The 19,277-nt window shown below is 36.8% G+C and overlaps 1 protein-coding gene across 1 annotated transcript in view; it reads left to right on the top strand.

Moving 5' to 3' along the window:
- LOC101895484 (calmodulin-binding transcription activator 1) overlaps window positions 1–19,277 on the top strand; it is a 180,981-nt gene that overhangs the window by 11,037 nt on the left and 150,667 nt on the right. The window contains exons 2-3 of the mRNA XM_059120576.1: window positions 5,434–6,236; window positions 7,709–8,729. Coding sequence (XP_058976559.1) covers window positions 5,568–6,236; window positions 7,709–8,729 — 1,690 coding nt within the window. The 5' untranslated portion in view covers window positions 5,434–5,567. The remainder of the gene's footprint in view (window positions 1–5,433; window positions 6,237–7,708; window positions 8,730–19,277) is intronic.

Genomic DNA, 19,277 nt, shown 5'->3' with positions numbered 1-19,277 from the left:
TTTGGCCCACGCTTAGTACATCGTAATACTATTATCAAACTTAGAAGGAGTTCGTATATGGAAAATATCGGTCAAATTCTTCTGGTGTCTCCCAGAAAATACGATTCGATTTTGCTCTAACTTTGCAAATCGTAATATTTGCATCAGTGCTATGTCAGGAGCGAAAATAGCCCAATATTGGTACATCGTAATATTATTATCAAACTTATTTCGAGTTCGGAGATGGGCAATAACGGTCAACTCCTTAAGTTGCCTCTCCCACAAACGGTCCAAATTTTCAAAGAAAATATTTTACTGCACAGAAAGAGAAAGGATGATTCGATTTTTCTTTGCAAATCGTGACATTTCCATCAGTGCTAGGTCAGGTGAGAAAATGGACAATATCGGTCCACTCCCCTACAAATGGTCAACATTTTGATTATTTTTTCTCTTATAAAATATAAGATAAGAGTTTGTGTGTGTGAAATTTGAAGAGAGTTGGATGCTTATTTCGTCTTATTTGAGCGTTTTGTTTTTCAAAATCTTGAACCCTATGCGGGGTAAGTAGCAAAAGAAATGATCCCATCTATACCATCTTTATAACAGTTCTTGTGTTGATGGAAATATTGAGATGCCTCGAAAGGAATCGAGCGTTTCATGAGCTTCATGGATACTCAAAATTTTGACCCTTTGGGGGGGATGTACCAGAAGGAGTAGACTTATATATGCCATTTTCACACCAGACCTTGGGTTATTAAAATATTGTGATATGTGTAATTTGAGGAAAAAAGTATGCATATTTCGGGTTTTATGACCCTTTGGTTATTCAAAACTTCGACCCTTTGTGGGGGAGGTAGCAGAAGGAATAGTCCGATCTCTACCACCTTTATAACAGATCTTATGTTGATGGAAATATTTAGATGTACCAAGTCTGAATGGAATCGGATGTTAATTTCGAGTTTGATGAGCTTCATGAATATTAAAATTTTTTACCATTTGTGGGGGGGGGGGGTGGTACCGGAAGGAGTGGACTGATATATCCCACCTTCACAGCAGATCTTGTGATAGTTGAAATAATGAAATGTGTGAAATATGAAGAGAATCGGATGCTACTTTCGGATTTTATGACAGTTTTGGTTATTCAAAACTTTGGCCTTTGTGGGGGAGGTACCAAAAGGAACGGTTCGGAAATATCGAGATGTTACAAGTTGGAATGGAATCGGATATCAATTTAGCGGTTCATGAGCTTCGTGAATATTTAAAATTTAGATTATTAGTGGGGGAGGTTCCATAATGCGTGGACCGATATATTCACACCAGACCTTGGGTTAATTAAAATATTGTGATGTGTCTAATTTGAAGACAATCGGACTCTTACATCAGATTTTATTATAGTTATAATTATTCAAAATGTTGACCCTTTGTGGGGGAGATACTTGATGAAATGGACCGATATTGTCCATTTTCGCAATTGACCTGGCACTGATGAAAATATTTGGATTTGCAAAGTTTGAGCAAAATCGAATTATCCTTTCACTTTCTGTGTAGTAAATTATTTTCTTTGAAAATGTTGACATTTTGGGGGGTAGGTACCAGAGAGAGGGGACCGATATTGCCCATCTCCGAAATCGGTATAAGTTTGACAATAATATTACGATGTACCAAGTTTGGATCAAATCGGATACTCCATTCCAGAGTTATCGTGCGCACCAACCAGACGGACGGACATCGTTAAATCGACTCCAAATGTCCTGAAATGAATTTGGTCCAAAGAGACCTAGGTTCTAAAACCTATATCTCGATGAGGCACGTTTTGGCCGTATCAAATGATATATACCCTCTCTAGCCATATGGTTGAGGGTAGCAAAAGCTGTTAACTCTGCAGTTTTTGAGTAATGCTACTCTTTGAGTAAATTAACGAAATTTACATCTCACGCGCCTAAAAGTATGCACAATAATTTATAATATAATAAGGCTTTCGCCTTGCTCACCACTGTATTTCCTCCTTTCAATTTTAAAGTAGCCTCTATGGTTATTGCTGTTGTTTTTGCTAAAATCTCATTGATATGTTGACTATTTTGTTATTACTTTTATCCCTTCCGAGTGACCCCAAAGAAAGAAAGAAACAAATACACGGCAAACAAAAAACTATAACAAAGTTTATTTTGTTAGAAAATGTGTTTACACAGTAGATGTCAGTGTCATTTCGGAAGGCTCCATCCCATCCCAGCCCACTTTGTGAAGTGGTGACCACAAATGAATACAAGAAAAACACACTCCACGCAACCACAAAGAAGTGACGCGAAAAATCTATTCACGAACGACCACAGAAGCGATATTTTCTAATGCAAAAAAAGCTTTCCGTACGAATGGACGTTCATATGTCCATCTATGTTTGTACGTATTCTCTTGCATTGACAATATGAAGTAATAAATTTCCGGTTAGTTTACCCTTTAGATGGTTTATCTAAGAACTCTTTGTTGGCCATAGCAGAGTTGAGGTTAAAAGTTTTATGAGACAGATATCTAGGTGATTGAAGAATGGGGGAAGTGGTGATATTTATTTGTTGATATCAATCCCTTGTTTTGTAAAGACACACATGAATCCCACACACACACACAATGGCACATTGACTATTGACCAACAAAAGGACAATAAAAAATCAAACAAATAAAGGGCTATTTGGCTCTTGAAAAACTGATTCCCTTTGCCACGCACAAACGCCGTTTTGGGCGTTACAAAACAAACTTGTCGTGACATATTTGCTCTGTCTTTTTTTCTTCTCCTTCTTCTTCGTAATGTTAACTTGATGACAATAAAATAGTTTGCATACCGTCTGTTTGAAACGTCAGGATATTTTGTGTACAGGACATTATCAATTGAAAGCTTTCAACGACGACGAACAAACGAACAAACCTTTTGCCAGGTTATTGTGGGAGGAGTTGGACACTTGTGACAGTTAACTTGACAAAGTGGGCTGTTCAACTGATAGCAACAATTCAATATATTGTTGCTGTTGTTGTGACAAGTTGAAGTTCGCAGGATGAAGTAACAAGTCGTATCGTGCATATTTCAATTGATGGGAAATTGGTAATGGAAGATTGAGGAAGTTGTGAGTTTTTTGTTTTTTTTTTTTTTTTTTTTTGGTGAAACAGGAAATTTGACCTACTCTGGTATGGGATACAGAATATTATTAACTGCCATAAATCAAATGTGACTATAGGCTAACAGATGGCATTACATTTTTTTCAAATAAGGGAAATTATTTCAATGGAAAAAATAGTTTTTGACTCCAAAACCAAATAGTTAAAAAGACTGTAATGAATGGTGTTATCTAAGGCTGAATTGAGCTCAGTCAAATTCAAGGATTCAGCAAACCTAAGATGTAAACTGTAGATAAAACAAAACAGTTAGCATTAATCAATCGGATTTACAGACAGATGAATACCCTTAGTCTTGGTCCTTGACTTGTGTTATGAAATGTTGACACTATATGTTGATGAAGTCGATTGTTAAAAATCGGCTCGAGTAGATTTAGTCGGTTTGGTGTATTCGGGTTCATGAGATCGGCTTAAAAAAATACAATTTATTAATAGCCGGCTCGTTGATATTCGGGTAATTAAAGACGGATAGATTTAGTCGGTTTGAAGGTAAACGATAATATAAGGCGCTTGACGACTGGACGAATATTCAGGTAAATATAATCGGTTTCATGTATTTTTAGGTTAATGTAGTCGTCTCGATAAATTTTCCGGGAGATGTAGTTGGCTTGGTGATAGACGATTTGATGAAAACCGGTTCTATGTCTTTCGGGTAGGTGTTGTCGGGCCGATCATAGCAGGTTGGATGATATTCGGGTCGATGTAGTCGGCATGGATGATGAAGTTGGTTTAATGGGAGACGCTGTTGATTCGATTTTTTATACCCTCCGCCATGTAGTTACAGAGGGTATATATCATTTGATACGACCAAGACGTGCCTCATCGAAATAACTGTTTTAGACCCTTGGACTCTTTAGATCAAATTCGTTTCAGGGCATTTGGAGTCGATCTAGCGTGGTCCGTCGGTCTGTTTGTCTGGCTGGTACGCACGATAACTTTCGAAGGGAGTATCTGATTTGGCCCACGCTTAGTACATCGTAATACTATTATCAAACTTAGAACGAGTTCGGATATGGACAATATCGGTCAACTTCTTCTGGTGCCTCCCAGAAATTACGATTTGATTTTGCTCTAACTTTGCAAATCGTAATATTTGCATCAGTGATATGTCAGGAAAGAAAATGGCCCAAACTTGGTATATCGTAATATTATTATCAAACTTATTTCGAGTTCGGAGATGGGCAATATCGGTCAACTCCTACAGTTGCCTCTCCCACAAACGGCCGAAATTTTCAAAGAAAATATTTTACTGCACAGAAACAGAAAGGATGATTCGATTATTCTCATCGTGACATTTCCATCCAGTGCTAGGTCAGGTGAGAAAATGGACAATATCGGTCCACTCCATCAAGTATCTCCCCTACAAATGGTCAACATTTTGATTATTTTTTCTCTTATAAAATATAAGATAATAGTCCATTTGTCTTCGAATTGCACACATCACAATATTTTTCATTAACTCAAGGTCTGGTGTAAAGATTAAATATATTTGTCCTCTCCTTCCGGTACCTCCCAAAATTTTGAATATCCATGAAGCGAAAATAACATCCGATTCCATTCGGACTTGGCACGTCTCAATATTTCTATCAAGATCTTTTATAAAGATGGTAGAGATCGGACCATTACTTCTGGTATCTCCCCCACAGAGGGTCAAAGTTTTGAAAAACCAAAATAAAGGGTTCAAAATTTTGAAAAACAAAACGGTCAAAGAAAGCGAAATAAAAATCTAACTCTCTTTAAATTTCACACATACTAGTATTTTTGCTAGAAAAAGATTTGTTGTGATGATGACATATAACTGCGAACCCCTTCTTGTACCTCACCCACAGAGGGTCACAAGTTTTTTTGCGAAACAACTTTCTATATCTAAATATTGTTCTCAACCAGAAATTATGAATATGGAATTTATAATTTCACATAAAATTGGATATAAATGTTCGATTTTCTTGTAATTTTGCCTATAACAATATTTTTATCTGTGTTAGATGACTATATTTTTCTAAAAACTATCACATATATCATATAAAGTGAAGGAAGTTACCAATACGGTCCAACCCCGACACGTCGCAATATTTATATCATATTTATTTGGGTCCGATACGAAATGGATAATATTGGCCCAATACTTCGGACATTGGATTTCGTTGGGCTTGGGCGGCAGCCTTATATGTCTGCCAGTCTGTACAATGTTTGGTCTTTTTGGCCCCGTTGTTTGACGGGCTAATTACTTTCCTAAGATATATTTATATTTTTATAATTGTTTCTCTTTTTTTATCATTTACTCATTTGCAGATCCAATACAAGGATTTGTGATCAATTGAAAAACAACCTGGCACTTTCACCATTCCAATAAAAGTCAAATTCCAACGAGACTGTCCCCACACCAATGTCCATACAACAACCATAATTTGTAAAAAATATTATTAATGCAGCAACAACAACAGCAGCAGCATCAGCCCCAACAGCAACAATCACATCAACAATTAACCAATCAAAGTGTCACCAATCAACCAACCACATTACAATTCCAATTGCAGCCACAACACCACCAACAACCGAGCGGTTTAGTTGTTGCCCACACTTCACAATTGCAATCGGCAGCAGCTACGACCCAACCACAGCAGCAGCAGCAACAGCAACAACATTTAACCAACAACATTATTGTTGTGCGTGGATCACGCAACGAACATGGCGAAATTGTCATACAGAATAAACAGGACATTTTTACATTTCTCACGGAACACCATCAGCAACAGCAGCAGCAACAACAACAGCAAAATGAAAAAGCCACCGTGGCAACACTAACCCAATTGCCGGCAACCACAACTGTTGCTCGAAAGACCAGCATTTCTTTATTAACCAATGCCAATGGAGGGATTGTTGGTGGAACGGTGTTGCCTGCCCAGGCGGGTGGAGGCGGTAGTAATGGAGGAAATGCCACCACAGCTCAAATTGTACCCAAGGAGACTAACACAATCCTACTGCAGACACCCATCAATGCTAGTCAATTGGAAACGGTGTTGCTGCAGTCTGGCCAACTGAAGAAATCCAATTCCACGGTGTCGGCCACAGATAGACCATTTCTTTTTAAGAATGTGAGTATGAGAATTGTTTCCACGGACTGTCAGAGGATTTTTTTAATAAACTGTTTTAAAGACTTCCAGAGAGATAAGCGTTGATTTAAAAAATCAGTGCCATAATCGTGAAATTTTGATGAAATTATTTAAGGGACCATCGGGGCCAGAATAGTGGATTTTTTGAAGAAACTATTTAAAGGACTATTATAGTCATGATCGTGGATTTTTTTTTAATAAATTATTTAAAGGACTATTATAGCCATGATCGTGGATTTTTTTTAAATAAATTATTTAAAGGACTATTATAGCCATGATCGTGGATTTTTTTTAAATAAATTATTTAAAGGAACTTCAGAGCCACAATCGTAGATTTCCTAAATAAATTATCATGGAATATTGGAAAAAATATTTCAAGGACTCTCAAGGCCTTAATCCTGGAATTTTTAAAGAAATTATTTAAATGACTGTCAGAGCCATAATCGTGGATTTTTTAAATTATTTTTTGAAGGACTCTCAAGGCTATATTCGTAGATTTTTTAAAGAAATTATTTAAAGGCCTATCTGAGTTATAATCGTGGATTTTTTAATTATTTTTTGAAGGACTCTCAAGGCTATATTCGTAGATTTTTAAAGAAATTATTTAAAGGCCTATTTGAGTTATAATCGTGGATTTTTTTATAAATCTTTCAAGGATCAAGGACTCTCAAGACTATAACCGAATAATTTTTAAAGAAATTATTTCAAGGGCTCTCAAGGCCATAATCTTGGAATTTTCAATTGATTTATTTCAAGGACTTTAAAGATCATAATCGTGGAATTTTTTGCAGAAATAATTTAAATGGCTCTCAGGCCATAATAGTGGAATTTTTAAAAAAATATATATAATATACGTAACCGTAGTTTTCTTAAAAAATTAAATAATTCATTTCAAGGATTCTAAAGGCCATTATCATGAAATTTTTAAAGAAATTATTTAAAGGACTATCTGAGCTATAATCGTGGATTTTATTAATAAGTTGTTTCAAGGACTCTAAAGGCCAAAAGAAAGAAATTTAAAGAAATTATTTAAAGGCCTCTCAAGGCCTCTCGTGCATTTTTTAAATAATTTATTTCAAGGACTATCTGAGCTATAATCGTGGATTTTAATTAATTTCAAGGACTCTCAAGACCATAATTGTGGAATTTTTAATGAAATTATTTAAAGGACTATCCGAGCTACAATCGTGGATTTATTTAAAGGAATGTCACTGTGCAAGTCAAAAAAATACACTTTGATAATTTTCGGATTAGGATTCCTGGGAATTTCAAAAAGTGTAGAAGAGGGGTGTAACTTGCCCCCTCTTTTAGGGGGGCAAGAGAATTTTGTGTCACGGAGTAATTTATTTAAGGCCATTGTCCTGGGACTTTTAGGTGATTTATTTCAAGAACTTTCAAGGCCATAATCGTGGATTTTTATATTTTTTTTAATATTTTTCTTTCTTCTCTTCCAGACTTCACGCAGCTTAAGCACTGACAGCAATCGTTTTGGCAGCGTATCCTCAGCTTCGGCTTCAACAAATGGCGATGACAAGGGTCCTTTTGTTTTGCAGACATTAAAACGTTTAGAAAAATCACAATCAATTCTGGTCATACGTAATTCATCATCATCGGCGCTGTCGTCGACATCGGCTTCGTCATCGTCCGCAGCCTCGGCCGTTACATCTTCTTCGAATATATCATCAGGTGCCAATTCTACCTCATCCTTAGCAAATGTCTCATCTTCAGCTTCTTTGGGCAAATCATTGACAGTGGAACACAAGCTAAGCTTATCGTCATCATCTTTGTCCTCCATGCAGCAGCAACATCACCAGTCACCCCAAATTCTATCTATGACAGGTAATGTCAACACAAAACCCAACACTATCACCTTTACACGCCACAAAAAATCTCAAACCAAATCGAACAATGGGCAGAATAATGCTGCTACCAATAACAACAATAGTAGTGGGGCCCATCATAATTCATCCTCCATTGGCACTGGAGGAGTAGGAGCAGGATCCACCACCATTACCACCACAAAATTGGGTGATATTTTAGCCTCCGCCAAGGGACAGCCCAGGCATATTTTGACAGCAACGGCCAGCACCAATACTGGAGGTAATGGTAATAAAGCAACAACTGGTGGCGGCAGTACGGGAGGTACCACCACCACCACTACCTATTTGCGTTTGACAAATGCCAATGGTAGTGGCAGCAACAACAACAGCAATGGTAATGGTAATATTGCAACTATTGCTGCCAATATTGTCCATAAAAATCATAATTCTTCACGTGTAAATCTCAATGGTGCGAATGTCGAAACAATAGTAGCATCAGCTGGAGCTGGGTCGGGGCATGCATCTACCCAAAAACAACAGCAGCAGCAGCAACAACATTTAAATTTGGCCGAGGTCCAGCTGAAACAACATGAAAGGACATCAACAACATCGGCTGCCAGTAGTACAACGGGCTCACAGAAGACCCCAGGGAGCGGTAAGTTTTAAAAAATCTCTTTTCGTTTCTTTTTTGGGAATTTTAAAAATTTGAAAATACAAACAAACAACAATAAAACTAAGCACATAAATTTAGAATAAAAAACAAAGAAGCTCAAGGTAGGTATAGTTGCTGCCTCTAAAAATCTCACTTAGCGCCTAAAAATATGCTACAACTATTGTACTGAGTAAATATTTGGGATTGCCAACAGCTTGAAAGACTTTTAAAGTATGTAACTTTCTTTTCATCATCTGCCATTCGAAACATCTTGGTAGTCGAATAGATAGACCAAACAAATTATCAGTAAAAATATGTTTCCCCCAGGGGCTGAAATGTGACTGAAAATACAAATATATAGAATAAACATAGAAAAAAGTCTATGCATTCATCTGCTGGCTGCCTGGCCATGCATATTGAATATCTGTATGCCTTGCTTCTTTTCTCCAATTTGTATTGATATTTCCCAACACTTGAATGATTCCTATGAGTTTGAATATGTGATGAATGTGATGGTGTCTGACTGCTGCCCTAACACACTTATAAGTCAAGTGTAAATAGAAACTATTCTAGGATGTGCATACTCAACGGTTTTTCGGATGTGCCACGGGCCATGGAAAACCAAACACTCAAGTCCTACAAACATGGAGCTGCAAGAATCGCCGGCTAATTCACTTGCTAAACTGAACAAGTGTTTTTTTCGTGCTTTTTTTTTTGGTTTTTTATACACTTACACAACTCACACCCTTATACGTAAAAGTGCAACAAAAAACAGTGTAGCAAATTAGCTCAAGGATATCGGAATACAGTTAAGGATACTAATATTGTGGAGATTGGTTTAAATCTTTAAGACTTTGTCCCATCGGACTATAGACCAATTAAAAGCCAAATCGATGGCCAAGTTCTGGAAATAATCGACATCAGTTGATATCCTTATATAAAGGCCATATCAACAATTAGACCCACATATAATGATAATATTCTGCACGGAATATTAAAAAGATTGGTCGAAGAACCGGAAGCTCACTCAAGAGGTCGTCGGAACCATTATTGTGGAATTTTTATCTATGATAGAAATTTATGCCGCTATTTTTCAGCGAAAAATGTACCTTAAGATTTGAATTTTGTTCCAACAGTTCGCGTTAGGCCTTTTTAGTACTCAAAATATTCAATTTGTCATCAAATACCAAATTTACTACTTCATACATCGTGCTAAATGTTCAGACTTTCACGGTTTTATATATTATTCAAGTTTTGCCTTTTTCATAAAGAAAAATACACCAAAAACTCTTTAAAATTTGTCATTTTGAAGTTTAATGAGCAGCATATTTGCACAAAGGACTCACATCCAATTTTCTGGCCAAAACTATTTCAACGTCTTTATATGTAAACCCTAGAAGCCAAGAGTGAACTCAATATCAGCACTATTCCTTCACCCAATACCAAATTTACTTATATTTAGTAGGCATATCAAAAAAATCAATATTTTTCCATCATACACACCAACAGTGATCCAAAATTAGACCCATTAATTACTTTTCGAACTATTTTAGTACGCATTTGCAAAATCACATGCTTATCTCAATTACAGATGCCAACAGAGATCTCAAATACAAACTTGAGCATTCCAGTCCTTTCCCATCACCCAATACCAACATTAGTACCTTTCGTACAAATATATGACGCATTTCCAAACCAACGCCAAATCTCAAACAAAGATACCATCAGCAACCTAAATATCAGATTTCAGAATTTTACCTCTATCGCTTAACCACCATACCAAATATAGTACCATTTAGTACTTTACCACAGACCCCGACAGTGAGATGCATATCAAATTTAAGGATTTCAACTCTACTCCACCCAATACCAAATTTAGTACTATTACTCCTCCACCCAATACGAAATTTTCGTACACATTTTCAAAACAATCTCCATATCTCAATTCCAGATACCAACAACAGAGGCTTTAATATCATATTTGAGGATTTTTGCCCTATCCCTACACCCAATACCAAATGTACTTTTCGTACTAAAATAGGACGCATTACCAAACAACCGTCATATCTCAAACACAGTTACCATCATTAATCTAAGTATCAATTCCCTTCACCCAATACCAAATATAGTACCACTCAGTACTTTTCGTACAATTATAGGACACATTTCCAAACCACCTCTATATGTCCAGGCCAAATATAAACAGGTGCCCTAATACCGAATTTAAGATTTCAAGCACTATATGTTCAACCAACACCAGATTTTACCAAATATAGTACAATTCGAGTACTTGTAGTTCATATTTCCAAGACCACTCCTTTATCACAAGCCTACCATCGATATGGATCCCAATACCAACATTTCAAATTTCGTTGATAAGGGTTCAAATCGCTTGAGCATGGTATATAATGTTACGATATAATTCGGATATTCCCTGTTTATATGGATAACCTGGTTGAAGTTTCCACTTTATTTCGATAACACAGGTCTAGTATATAATATTTTCACATTATGTGAATAATGTTTTCATGCCATTAGGATAACGTGGATAAAGTTTCCCTATCTTCGGATAACGTGGATAATATTTTCACGCTATTTAAAAAACTTTGATATTATTTTCAGGCTATTAAAACTTTGATAATACTTGCACACTATTCGCATAACGTAGATAAATTGTCAGGTTATTTGGATAAGAGGTATAATGTTTCCAAAATATTTGCACATTATGTGGATAACATGGATAACGTTTTCTAGCCATTGGGATAGCGTGGATATTGTTTTTTGGATAATATTTCCATGTCATTTGGATAACGTGGATACCGTTTTCATGCCATTTCGTTAATGTGGATATAGTTCCAAAGTTCTTTCGATAACGTAAATAATGTTTTCTCTCGAAAAGGATTCAACTAGTTTGGATAATGTTTGGATAACATGGATAAAGTTTCCACGTTATGTGGATAACACTGATTATTTTTTCCATTTATTTCTATAATATCTCCGGTATTTTGGATAAAGGGAATAATGTGTCCACATCATGTGGACAAAATAGATAATGTTTCCACGTCATAACCTGAATAATGTTTCGACGTATTTGGATGACGGATACACATGTACACAACGTGGATAATATTTACAATTAATTTTGTACTGTGGATAATTGCAAAACCGGCTACTGTATTACACACATAAACTCATTACGTTTTGTTTTGTACCACACTGGCCTTTCTCCATCCTTCCGAAATACCGAATCATGACCGAAACCGTGTCGAAATCATCTCATTAGGATGGATATCTTCAATTGAGGGCTTATTATTGAATCGTACATCTTCTCCTTACCACCACAATGTAACATCACCCTAAATAGAATAAAAGATGTGGAAAATGTAGAATCAACTTTTCCACTTTTCTCTTCATTATTTCGTTAAATAACTTTAACTAAATAACACAACAAATAACAACACCTCCCAGCTTGTTAGTATTTCGATTGGTCTCGGTCTCGATTGTGTTGTTGTGTCTGAACAAATAATGAAAAAGAAAAAAAAAAAAAAAAAAAGGTTGACTCTGCTGTTTGTTGTTCATATTAAATAGGTGGTGATAGAATCAATAATTGAATGGCTAACAAGACAATTGACTGAGGAAGGAAGGAAGGATGAAGGCAGAAGTCGTGGTTGCTCAAGATTTTTCCAAGATTTATAATTTAACTTATAAAAACACTTTGTCTCCACATAGAAAACATTGGTCTCCACAAAGCCTTTTATAAGGAATACCATGGTCTTCATAAAGTGGTGTCTGCGAAGTTTTCTATGGAAACGGTGGTCTCCACCAAATTTTCTATGGAAAACGGTGGTCTCCACCAAGTTTTCTATGGAAAACGGTGGTCTCCACTAAGTTTTCTATCGAAAACGGTGGTCTCCACCAAGTTTTCTATGGAAAACGGTGGTCTCCACTAAGTTTTCTATGGAAAACGGTGGTCTCCACCAAGTTTTCTTTGGAAAACGGTGGTCTCCACCAAGTTTTCTATGAAAAAACGGTGGTCTCTACCAAGTTTTCTATGGAAAACGGTGGTCTCCACCAAGTTTTCTATGGAAAACGGTGGTCTCCACCAAGTTTTCTATGGAAAACGGTGGTCTCCACCAAGTTTTCTATGGAAAACGGTGGTCTCCACCAAGTTTTCTATGGAAAACGGTGGTCTCCACCAAGTTTTCTATGGAAAACGGTGGTCTCCACCAAGTTTTCTATGGAAAACGGTGGTCTCCACCAAGTTTTCTATGGAAAACGGTGGTCTCCACAAAGTTTTCTATGGAAAACGGTGGTCTCCACCAAGTTTTCTATGGAAAACGGTGGTCTCCACCAAGGTTTTTATGGAAAACGTTGGTCTCCACCAAGTTTTCTATGGAAAACGTTGGTCTCCACCAAGTTTTCTATGGAAAACGTTGGTCTCCACCAAGTTTTCTATGGAAAACGTTGGTCTCCACCAAGTTTTCTATGGAAAACGTTGGTCTCCACCAAGTTTTCTCTGGAAAACACTAGTCTCCACCAAGTTTTCTCTGGAAAACGGTGGTCTCCACCAAGTTTTCTATGGAAAACGGTGGTCTCCACCAAGTTTTCTAAGGAAAACGGTGGTCTCCACCAAGTTTTCTATGGAAAACGGTGGTCTCCACCAAGTTTTATATGGAAAACGGTGGTCTCCACCAAGTTTTCTATGGAAAACGGTGGTCTCCACCAAGTTTTCTATGGAAAACGGTGGTCTCCACCAAGTTTTCTATGGAAAACGGTGGTCTCCCATAAGTTTTCTATGGAAAACGTTGGTCTCCACCAAGTTTTCTATGGAAAACGTTGGTCTCCACCAAGGTTTTTATGGAAAACGTTGGTCCCCACCAAGTTTTCTATGGAAAACTGTGATCACTACCAAGTTTTCTATGGAAAACGTTGGTCTCCACCAAGTTTTCTATGGAAAACGTTGGTCTCTACCAAGTTTTCTCTGGAAAACACTAGTCTCCACCAAGTTTTCTAAGGAAAACGGTGGTCTCCACCAAGTTTTCTATGGAAAACGGTGGTCTCCACCAAGTTTTCTAAGGAAAACGGTGGTCTCCACCAAGTTTTCTACGGAAAACGGTGGTCTCCACCAAGTTTTCTATGGAAAACGGTTGTCTCCACCAAGTTTTCTATGGAAAACGGTGGTCTCCACCAAGTTTTCTATGGAAAACGGTGGTCTCCACCAAGTTTTCTATGGAAAACGGTGGTCTCCACCAAGTTTTTTATGGAAAACGGTGGTCTCCAACAAGTTTTCTATGAAAAACGGTGGTCTCCAACAAGTTTTCTATGGAAAACGGTGGTCTCCACCAAGTTTTCTATGGAAAATAGTGGTCTCCACCAAGTTTTTCTATTGCATATTTTCCAAGACCCCTTTAATGACCAGGACATTCTTTTATTGGTTTTTGTTTCATCTCTTGGCCAAGACACTAACTAGAACGAATTTGTTACAATTCTTTTTCATTTACCTCGAAAAAAGACAAAGGAAGATGGCGGTGGCAGAGCACCACCAAGGAAAAGAAAACTTTCGAAAGCAACTAAGAAAATCATGTCGAAATTAAGCTTTGTGATTTCTAATTAACTGAACTGAAGTTTTGGACAAGTGGTACCAGTTGCCACCAACCAAGCGAAACAACAGACAAACGGTAGAAAGATATGGGTTTCCGCTTTTTCTTGTTGTTTCCTCCCTAACTAACCTCTAGCAGTTGGTGGTCGGTTTTCTCTTGTATTCTATTTTCACAACTTTTTTCATTTTTTTTTTTTTTGAGTGCAACACCAACACAAAGAAGATGTAACAACTCATATTAGATGTGCTTATCGGTGAAGCGTGTGTGTGTTTGTCTGTCTGTCGGCGTTGCTTGAAAATTTGTTCGAACAAAAGAAATTAAAAAATTTGTTGTTTAACATTGTTAAGGTTCTCCTTTGCCTTTTTCATCTGTTTTGGATTTTCTTTTCTTTTTGATTTGAAGGCAAAAACTTTTTCTTTGCTGATTTTTGCAAAGGTGGAAAGTGATTCCTTTTTTGTGGGGAGCGCATTCAGTTTTCATTTTTTTTGGTAGTTGCCTATTTTTGGTGGTATCATGGTCATAACTTTTTTGGTTTGTTTTGGCATTACAAAGGAGCAGGAGCTTACACAGGTCCCACATCCATTCATGTGTTGAACTTCATTGTGAACACCAACGTGTATTTGGGCGTCATGTAAGCCATTATGCACTTTACCAGCTAATAAAATAAATTAAAACAAATGCCAAATGACGATTGGAGGAGGTGGAAGAATATTTGGATTACTTTTTTTTTCTTGGTAAAACGGGAATTCGCTTTGAACCGAAAGTAATAAAGTTATGGTCATAAACGTGCCGAATTTGTATGACAGATAACAGTGGATTTAAAAAAAATATAGTTAATGTTTTAGGAAATGTTCCATATCCAAACCAAACCAAGAGTCAGTTTTGGAGTTTTGCAAGAGGTAAGATTGTTTTTGATTACGCCCAAAAAAGCTAGACTTAAAACCCCATACTCTAACGTGTTTTTAGACGAAATTAGTTTCACAATATTTATTGAATAATATTCACGTACAGTTGCCAAAGTCCCTTTGTCTATTTCATCTCAAAAATTTGATAAATACAAAGACAATTTGCGAATCAATAATGAAAACTTTGTTGGTTTTCTCAAAGAGTACTTGGCAAGAGTAAAATCTTCTCGAGCGAATTTTACTTCCAAACGGAGAGAAACACACGTTCTCTTTTATACGAGTGAAATCAAACAAGTTAAAAAGCACTAAGTTCGGCCGGGCCGAACTTTTAATACCCTCCACCATTTGCAACGAATTTGGAAATTTTTAAAAAATAAAATCCTTAAAAAATTCTGTTAAAATTTTAAAAATACCGTATCTATACATATTGGTGTCTATACGACGTGGACATACATATGCATTATTTGTCATAAGCCATTACCATATTCAAATTCGAAACTGGACCCGCACCGACAATTTTCTGTCACAGACTGTAGTTCCCATAACGAACTTCAAATACCAAATTTTAAACAATTCCGGTTAATAATGTCGCTAAAATCTTCAAAATACCGAATATAGGGAGGTATCGTTATATTGGGGCTATACGAAGACGTGGACCTGCACAGACAATTTTCTGTCTTAGGGTGTAGTATCCATTTTGAGCTTCAAGTACCAAATTTGAAACAATTCCCGTGAATAATGTCGTTAAAATCGTCAAAATACCGAATATCGGGAGGTACCGTTGTATGGGGGCAATACGAAGACATGGACTTGCACAGACAATTTTCTATCTTAGACTGTAGAATTCATTACGAACTTCAAATACCAAATTTGAAACAATTCCGGTGAATAATGTCGCTAAAATCATCAAAATACCGAATATAGGGAGGTACTGATATACAGGGCCTATACGAAGACCTGGACTCGCACAGACAATTTTCTGTCACAGACTGTAGTTCCTATAACGAACTTCAAATACCAAATTTGAAACAATTCCCGTGAATAATGTCGTTAAAATCATCAAAATACCGAATATAGGGGGGTACCGTTATATGGGGGCTATATGAAAACATGGCCCATTTACGATCTTAACCTGCCTACTGGAAAAATAAACATGTGTGCAAAATTTTAGCCATCTATCTCAATTCATTCGAAAGATAGCGTGATTACAACAGACAGACGGACAGACAGACAGTCAGACAGACAGACAGACAGACAGACGGACAGACAGACAGGCAGACGGACATCGCTAAATCGACTTAGAATTTTATGCTGATCAAGAATATATATACTTTGTTGGGTCTGACATGAGTATTTCGAGGAGTTACAAACGGAATGACAAAGTTAATATACCCTCCATAGTATGGTGGAGGGTATAAAAAGTTAAATATGATATTGATATTGCCACGTGCCGGGTTTGAACTACATAAACTACTTCCTTAAATTTTTATGAGATATGTGACAATTTTTAGGAAATGTTAAAGTGTGCCTGAGTGATCAGATATAGTCGGCCGAAGTATAGGCAAAAATACAGGAAAATCGGACACTTATATCCGATTTAATGCGAAATCATAAATTCCATATTAATGTCAGGTTTCTGTTTGAGAGAAATATTTACATATAGCAGGTTGTAAAGAATCGCTGACTTATTTTACAAGTTATGACAGATAAAAGAATTCAAAATTGTGACCCTTTATGGGCGATGTACCACAAGGGGTTCGCAGATATATACCATCTTCACAACAGATCTCGTATTAAATTTAAGCACGTTTAGGCATTTTTTTTTTCAAAGTCTTGAACCCTATGGGGTACGTACCAGAAGAAATGGTCCGAGGTGTACTATTTTTATAACAGATCTTGTGTTGATGGAAAAATTCAGATGTACCAAGTCTGAAAGGAATCGGATCCATATCCGATTCAAAAATTTGACCCATTGTGGGGGAGGTACCAGAAGGAGTGAACCGTTATATCTCATTTTCCCCACAGATCTTGTGTTAGTAAACCTAATGGCATGTGTGAAATTTGAAGAGAACCGAATGTTTTTTTCGGATTTTATGATAGTTTTGGTTATTTAAAATGTTGACCCTTTGTGGGGGAGGTATCAGAAGAAACGGTCCGATCTCTATCATCTTTATAAAAGATCTTGTGTTTATGGAAATATTGAGATGTACCAAGTCTGAATGGTATCGAATGGTAATTTCGCGTTTTATGAGCTTCATGGATATTCGAATTACGAATAACATATACGAAATATAAAGAGAACCTATGCTTATTTTGGATTTTATGATCGTTTTGTTTATTCAAAGTTTTGATTCTTTGTGAGGGAGGTATCAGAAGGAATGGTCCGATCTCTACCCTCTTTATAACAGATCTTGTGTTGATGGAAACATTGAGATGTACCAAGTCTAAATGAACTGAATGTTAATTTCGCGTCTTATGAGCTTCATAGATATTCAAATTTTGACCCTTTGTGGTGGAGGTACCGGAAGGAGAGGACCAATACATTCCATCTTCACGGCGGACCTTGTGTTAGTAAAAATATTGCGATGTGTGTAATTTGAAGACAATCAGGCTGATGCATTACATTTTATAAGAATTATAATTATTCAAAATTTTTACCCTTTAGTACCTCCCCCACACTAGATGGAAAGGAGCGATATTGTCCATTTTTGCACCTGAACTAGCCCTGATGCAAATATTAGGATTGGCAAAGCTAGATCAAAATCGAATCATCCTTTCTCTTTCTGTGCAGTAAAATATATATATTTTTTTTTTAAATGTTGACCCTTTGTGGGGGAGGTATCAGAAGAAACGGTCCGATCTCTATCATCTTTATAACAGATCTTGTGTTTATGGAAATATTGAGATGTACCAAGTCTGAATGGTATCGAATGGTAATTTCGCGTCTTATGAGCTTCATATGTATTCAAATTTTGACCCTTTGTGGTGGAGGTACCGGAAGGAGAGGGCCAATACATTCCATCTTCACAGCGGACTTTGTGTTAGTAAAAATATTGCGATGAGTGTAATTTGAAGACAATCAGGCTGATGCATCACATTTTATAAGAATTATAATTATTCAAAATGTTGACCCTTGGTGGTACTAGATGGAGTGGACCGATATTGTCCATTTTTGCACCTGAACTAGCACAGATGCAAATATTAGGATTGGCAACGCTAGATCAAAATCGAATCATCCTTTCTCTTTCTGTGCAGTAAAATATTTTTTTTTGAAAATGTCGACTTTTGTTGGTGAGGTACCAAAAGGAGTTGGTCGATATTGTCCATTTCCGAACTCCATCTAAGTTTGATAATAATATTATAATATTATTTGGGACAAATCGTACTACATCGACCCGAATATCATCCAACCTGCTATAACCCGCTTTCATCAAATCAACTACATCTACCGGAAAATTCATCGAGCCGTCTTTTATTACCCGAATATTAACGAGCCGGCTATCCATAAATTCTATTTTATTAAGCCGAACTCGTTAGCCCAAATGCACCAAACTGACTACATCAACCCGAAACCGATTTTTATGAAATCGTTGGTCATCAAGTCGACTTTATCAGCCGAAAGGTCAACATATAGTGTCAACATTTTTAAACAAGTAAAAAAACATTAAGTTCGGCCGGGCCAAACTTTTAATACCCTCCACTTTAGGGTAAAAGAAACATTAGAAGAAATGTGGCAAAAACCATTAAAATGCCGATTATGGGGATGTACCGTTATATGGGGGCTATACCAAAACGTGGACCTATAATTACAATGTTTCGCCACCGGAGCTGGAACCCATTATGGCCCACAAATACCAATTTTTAGACAAATCAGTGAAAAATGTGGCAAAAACCATCAAAATACCGAATATCGGGAGGTACCGTTATATGGGGGCTATACCAAAACGTGGACCTATAATTACAATGTTTCGCCACCGGAGCTGGAACCCATTATGACCAACAAATACTGATTTTCAGACGAATCCGTGAAAAAATGTGGTAAAAAA

This window comes from Musca domestica, unplaced genomic scaffold, assembly GCF_030504385.1.
Source record: "Musca domestica strain aabys unplaced genomic scaffold, Musca_domestica.polishedcontigs.V.1.1 17, whole genome shotgun sequence".
Lineage (NCBI taxonomy): Eukaryota > Metazoa > Arthropoda > Insecta > Diptera > Muscidae > Musca > Musca domestica.
This window is presented reverse-complemented; position numbering and strand designations above follow the sequence as displayed.